This window comes from Myotis brandtii, unplaced genomic scaffold (genome assembly GCF_000412655.1).
Source record: "Myotis brandtii unplaced genomic scaffold, ASM41265v1 scaffold469, whole genome shotgun sequence".
In the NCBI taxonomy this organism is placed as follows: domain Eukaryota; kingdom Metazoa; phylum Chordata; class Mammalia; order Chiroptera; family Vespertilionidae; genus Myotis; species Myotis brandtii.
The window spans coordinates 741,957-747,803 of NW_005367911.1; the positions used below are offsets into that span (position 1 = coordinate 741,957).

General features: G+C 60.9%; 2 protein-coding genes across 2 annotated transcripts in view; one reads left to right on the plus strand and one right to left on the minus strand.

Moving 5' to 3' along the window:
* Positions 1-1,956, minus strand: part of CNTNAP1 (contactin associated protein 1) — a 13,915-nt gene extending 11,959 nt beyond the window's left edge. Inside the window, exons 1-4 of the mRNA XM_005875711.2 lie at positions 1,821-1,956; positions 858-959; positions 575-768; positions 1-148 (exon numbers count right to left, since the gene is read on the minus strand). Coding sequence (XP_005875773.1) covers positions 1-148; positions 575-768; positions 858-959; positions 1,821-1,884 — 508 coding nt within the window. The 5' untranslated portion in view covers positions 1,885-1,956. The remainder of the gene's footprint in view (positions 149-574; positions 769-857; positions 960-1,820) is intronic.
* A 125-nt stretch (positions 1,957-2,081) lies between these two features.
* Positions 2,082-4,864, plus strand: CCR10 (chemokine (C-C motif) receptor 10). The gene is made up of 2 exons (XM_005875710.2): positions 2,082-2,958; positions 3,634-4,864. The coding sequence occupies exons 1-2, from the start codon at positions 2,935-2,937 to the stop codon at positions 4,699-4,701; spliced, it is 1,092 nt and encodes a 363-aa protein (XP_005875772.1). The 5' UTR covers positions 2,082-2,934; the 3' UTR covers positions 4,702-4,864.
* The last annotated feature ends 983 nt before the right edge of the window (positions 4,865-5,847 follow it).

Consider the following 5,847-nt stretch of genomic DNA (forward strand, 5'->3'; position numbering starts at 1 on the left):
TGTAAGGACAGCCGTAGAGGCCCAGCCTCAGGCCGATCTTGCCCCGCGGGTTCCAAGCCAAGGGCACGATGCGGATGTACCGCGCGGTGAAGTGGTAGTGCAGGTCGTGGCGCACCACGGCCGACTCGTTCACGTTCCCGAAGAAGGTCTGCGGGGGAGAGAGGGGGAGTGACCGGTCCCCACCCCCGGCTTGTTTCCCAGCCCACAGGTGTCACAGCCAGACAATCTGGACTATGCCAAGCAAACGCTCCTTGATCTCCCGCCTTCAGGGCTTTAGGCACACAGTTATCTCCTCTCCCGGAGTGTACTCTCCCACTATCTCATTACTTCCTCAAAGCTCAGCTCAGGTGTCAACTCCTTCAAAGCTCTAAGGTTGTGGAACCCTGTCCTCCGGGAGTGTCTTGCCCACCTGTGAGCTCACAGTCCTTCTGAACAGAGTCTCCCAGTGGAAGTCACTGCTCCTAACCTGTGCCCTCACCCCTGCCTCCTCCCCTTCCCCACAAGCTAATTAATGCCCAGCCCAGGCTGCAAAACTGAGGAGGTTCCCCAAGAGTGTATGCAGGAGCTGGAGTACCGCATTGTGCCCTTGTTGGTAGAACGGAGTCCAGCTGTCCACTCGGTCACCGTAGAGCAGCATGTAGCGTGTGACCCAGTCCCAAGAGTTAAAGGAGCCTTGTGTGGCCACCGCCCGGATCCGGTGCTTCTTCATTAAGTCGATCTGGAGCCAGGGATTCGGGTCACCAGTCCGGGGAGACCATCCACTTATGCCTATAGAAGGGACCAGGGCTTTCACCACTGGCTCCCCCTTTACTCCCAGCCCCCCAGAGTCCCTCCCCGCTCCCTGGGGCCAGGCTCACCGTGCAGTCGGGCGAAGCGCGGAGCCGTGAAGAGCCCATAGTAGGAGGAGGCACCCAGGGAGCGATAGTACAAGGGCCCCACCAGCTCCTCATCACAGCCGTCTGGGTTGGGGGGACAGACATAGTGGACAGGTCAGCCCCTCCCAGGTCTTCCCAAGGCCCCGCACACTGAGCGACTGGAGCTCCTCCTTCTCAGGTCCCCAGCAGCAGACCCAGCCCTAACTTAAAGCCATCTACTCAACCCGGGCTGCAGCAACTGGGGCACACTCAGGGGAGGCGATCTTCTTCTGGGGGAACTCCTAGGCCAGACCCTCCCTAGCCCTGTTCCTGCCATGGTGTTAATCGGGCTCAGTACTCCCCAAAACACAATCTCAAACTCAGCATCTTTCAGAACCTGAGTCAGCCCAAGACACCAATCCAGCCCAGCTTGAGCATCAGTCCCATCATCAGCATCCCCAAACCTGCACCAATTCCAGATCCAGGCCTTGGTCCCAACCCCAGCCAGTCCTGACACCATCACCAGTTCTGTGTCCAACCTTAGCATCAATCTGGCACCAACTCCACCTTGAATCCCAGTCCCAAAGTCCAGCCCCCAACCCCAAATCCTAGCCCCTGGGCCAGTTCCAAGGCCAAACCCAGCCCCTGGCAAAACCTTAATCCTAGCCCGGGTCACCAGTAACACGTTTATCCCCAACTCTCAAACCGAGGCACTAGCTCTGGCTTGGATCGTAGTGCCAAATCCCAGCCGGGCCGACTCTATCGTCGGCTCCGAGCCCAACCCCAGCACCAGGCGCGCGCTCCGGCCGCCGAACTGCATTGCGGAGCGTGGGGGAGAGGCTGGGAAGGACGAAAGCGAACCAGCGAGCGCGCGCCGGCGGGGAAGGGACCGGCGACCACCCAGCCGCAATGCGGTGCTTTGAACTCCCGGGCCCAACCCTGCCCGCCTCCGAGCCCCAAACTCACAGTAGCCCCAGCCCTGGGCTCCTGAGACCGCGGCGAGCAGGATGCAGAAGAGCCGGAGACGCATCCTGCAGGGCTCAAGGGTCTCCGCGGCCGCCTCCCAGTGCCCAGTTCGGGCTCGGGCTCCAGCTCCAGCTCCGGCTCGGATGCGGTGCTTTGAACTCCCGGGCCCAACCCTGCCCGCCTCCGAGCCCCGAACTCACAGTAGCCCCAGCCCTGGGCTCCTGAGACCGCGGCGAGCAGGATGCAGAAGAGCCGGAGACGCATCCTGCAGGGCTCAAGGGTCTCCGCGGCCGCCTCCCAGTGCCCAGTTCGGGCTCGGGCTCCAGCTCCAGCTCCGGCTCGGGCTCTGAGCTCTCCTGGTGCTCTCAGCGGGTCACTGTCTCTCCTCCTTACCCACCCACCCCTCTTCAAACCAACCCTTCTCCCCTCGCCCCCCCTCTCTCAGTCGTTCCAGGTTCTATGCTGCTCTCTCCTTTCCACCCTCTCTCCTCTCACCTCCCCCCTTCCCCAGCCTCTCTCTCCTAACGGGCGCTGCTTTCCCGGACTCCGCGCAAGCGCGCGCCTCAGCCTCGCTGTGAAGGGCGGGGGTAGAGAGCCTCCAGGCATCGGGAAATACCCTGAATAACCTGAGGCTGGCAGTGGCTGTGGTCGCAGGGGAGGGGGAAGGAAGGTCGTGAAAAATCCAAGGGGGGCGGGGGGCTGGATATGGGGAGAAGAGTATGTAAAAGATTTTAACATTTTCCGAAGGCAAAGGATGTTGCAAGCACCCTTACTAGGCATCCTCATTATCCTGTGAATTCAGCATTTTTATTTTACTCTATTTTGCAGATAAAAAACCTGAGGCTCAGAGAGGTTAAAAAAAAAACATACACACACACACACAAAAAACACCATCACACAGGTAGCTAGCAAATGAGATATTCTAAAACCCATTCTCTTTCTACTGGTAGGGAAATTGTTTTTTAGGGAGTGGAATGGGTAAGTTGGTTAGAGAGGGCTCACAGACCCTAACACCCACCACCCTCGTGGCCGCTCTCCCCGCCCCTTCCTTCCTGTCCCACTAGTTTAACTTCTCTCCCCGGTGGCTTTACCTCAGAAACCCGCGTAGCCAGAGATGGGGACCGAGCCCACAGAGCAGGTGGGAGTGGGGGAAGGGGGGAGGAAGGATTACAGAGAGGGAGGGTAAGGCGAAGGCATGGGATTCCACACCTGGAGACAGGCCTCTGCCAGGCTCTGACCTATACAGGTTTCCTGGAGCCATGTGGGATCAGGGGCCTCCAGATAAACGGGGCTGGTGATGTGAGGCTGGGGTTGGGGGACAGGACTCGGGCTGAAGGGAAGGGTGAGCTGAACGTAGAGGTCCAAGGTGCAACGGCAGACCTGAGCCCCAATTCTTGAGACCCGCTTGTCATGAGTTTGTCAGTGCACTGGCGGTAGGGGTGGGCTTTGGGGAGGGGAAAGGGGAAAGGAGACGGAGTCTAGAGTCTGGCCATGGGGTCTGAGGCAAAGCCTGCGTGTGCGAGTACTTCCAGGAGAGGGCGCTGCAAGCGGAACTGGAGCTCCCAGGTTTATTAATAATACAAACCCTTGGCCTATGAAGAGCACAGATGCTTCACATCCATTATCTTCCTATTTCAAACAACCCTACTACATATTAGGCAACTGAGATCCAGAAAGAGCAAGTGGCTTGCTCAAGGTCACCCAGAAAGCTGGATGCAGAGGCAAGGGGGGTGCAAGGAAAGCCAACGCCTGTTTTGTGTGAATGGGAAGATAAGGACTCATAGGGTCTCTTGTCTCATTTTGACCTCCCCAGGTCTCCTGGGGCCCATATTCTGGAGACGATGAGGAGGCCTACTCAGCTGAGCCTCTGCCAGAGCTTTGCTACAAGGCGGATGTCCAGGCCTTCAGTCGCGCCTTCCAATCCAGTATCTCCCTGACGGTGGCTGCCCTGGGTCTGGCAGGCAACGGCCTGGTCCTGGCCACCCACCTGGCAGCCCGAAACGCCGCCCGCTCACCCACCTGCGCCCACCTGCTGCAGCTGGCCCTGGCAGACCTTCTGCTGGCCCTGACCCTGCCCTTTGCCGCAGCGGGGGCTCTGCAGGGCTGGAGTCTGGGAAGTGCCACCTGCCGTGCCATCTCGGGCCTCTACTCGGCCTCCTTCCATGCAGGCTTCCTCTTCCTGGCCTGCATTAGCGCCGACCGCTACTTGGCCATTACGCGGGCCCTCCCGGCTGGACCGAGGCCCTCGGGGCCGGGCAGAGCACATTTGGTCTCAGTCATCGTGTGGCTGCTGTCGCTGCTCCTGGCACTGCCTGCTCTTCTTTTCAGCCAAGACGGGCAGCGGGAAGGGCAGCGACGCTGCCGTCTCATCTTCCCCGAGGGCCTCGCGCAGACCGTGAAGGGGGCGAGCGCGGTGGCGCAGGTGGCCCTGGGCTTCGCGCTGCCGCTGGGCGTCATGGCAGCCTGCTACGCGCTGCTGGGTCGCACGCTGCTGGCCGCCAGGGGGCCGGAGCGCCGGCGCGCGCTGCGCGTGGTGGTGGCCCTGGTGGCGGCCTTCGTGGTGCTGCAGCTTCCTTACAGCCTGGCCCTGCTGCTGGATACGGCCGACCTCCTGGCCGCGCGCGAGCGGAGTTGCCCGGCGAGTAAGCGCAAGGACCTGGCCCTGCTGGTGACCGGGGGCTTGGCTCTCGCGCGCTGCGGCCTCAACCCCGTGCTCTACGCCTTTCTGGGCCTGCGCTTCCGCCAGGACCTGCGGAGGCTGCTCCGGGGTGGGAGCTGCAGCTCCGTGCCTCGCCCCCGCGGCCGCTGCCCCCGGCGGCCCCGCCTTCCTTCCTGCTCGGCTCCCACCGAGACCCACAGTGCTTCCTATTGGGACCACTAGGGCTGCGCGTCCGGAGGAGGGGGCGAGCTGAGGAAGCGCATCTGGGAGGTTCCTGGGAAAGGGGAGTGGGGTGGGAATACTGAAAAAGAGGTAGGGACCTAAAGGAATTGCTTCCGGACTCTGCCACATTAAACGGATAACATGGACATGAGATGCAGCCCAACGAATGTTACTATTTTTGAGTCACTGACCTGAAAGTGATTTGTAGCAGGGCAGAGCCGCGGGTCCCGCACCGCCCGCCCGCCCTCTCCGCCTCTAGGCTCGGGGCGCTCAGTGGAAGGCGCTGAGAGCCTGGGTGGGGGTGGGGGCTGCTGAGCCTGCTGGAGCTCCAGCATGACACCTCCTCCACCTTCACCCGCGCGCTGCCAACAGAGGTGGGGTGGGAACGCTGCCAGGCGAGGAGGGCGGGGTTCCTCTGGAAATGCCGTGGAGAAGAGCTTTCGAACAACCCGAGTGCTATCCAATAATGGCCGCCTTAGCCAGTACCGAGTTCCCGGCCCCTGGAATGTTCCGGCTGAATCTGCCGGGGGCTGTGTGTGCCTGTGTGTTGGTGTGCGGATAGGGACGGGGCAGAGATTCCCGTTTGGGGTGGGCTTTTGGATTAGATAACCATTTTATAGTTTCTTCTATAAAATTCTGTGGTGAAAAGCTGGGGCGGGGGGAGGCAAAAAGTTGAGTCGAAGTTTTTCACCTTGGAGAAAAACCAAGGAGAAAATCCCAATTTGCAAATTTCCAGAGTCATTATCCTGGGCGTGAGGGCGGGGGGAGGTGACTGGTTCTCGTCTAATGCACCGAGGTTGCCGGGGAGAGAGGTTAGACATCGGAGAGAACTTCCAGCTGCTGCAAGGGCCTGGCCTCCAGACTGGGAAGAGGACCTATGGTTGTGGTGTCTCCATCCCTCGGGGACCTCAGTGCAGACCACGCTCCTCTCCGGCCAGGGCAAGGCCCGGGTGACCTGCAGGGACCGTCGCATTGATTCCCTTGGTCTTTGTCTTACACAATCACGACAGGCAGGATGGTGTTCAGGAGCGACAACTCTCCGCACTTTAATATCCGGTCAGCAAAGCTGCCGGGACCGCTTCAGCCAGCAGCCTGGGGGCCCGGGGCAGGAAGGGCGTGGCGTGGCGGGGCAGGGTGGTCTCCAGG

Coding starts and splice junctions, on each gene's coding strand:
- CCR10 (XM_005875710.2), top strand. CDS start 2,935: ATGGGGACCGAGCCCACAGAGCAG. Junction 2,959..3,633: donor GGACCGAGCCCACAGAGCAG/GTGGGAGTGGGG, acceptor TGACCTCCCCAG/GTCTCCTGGGGCCCATATTC.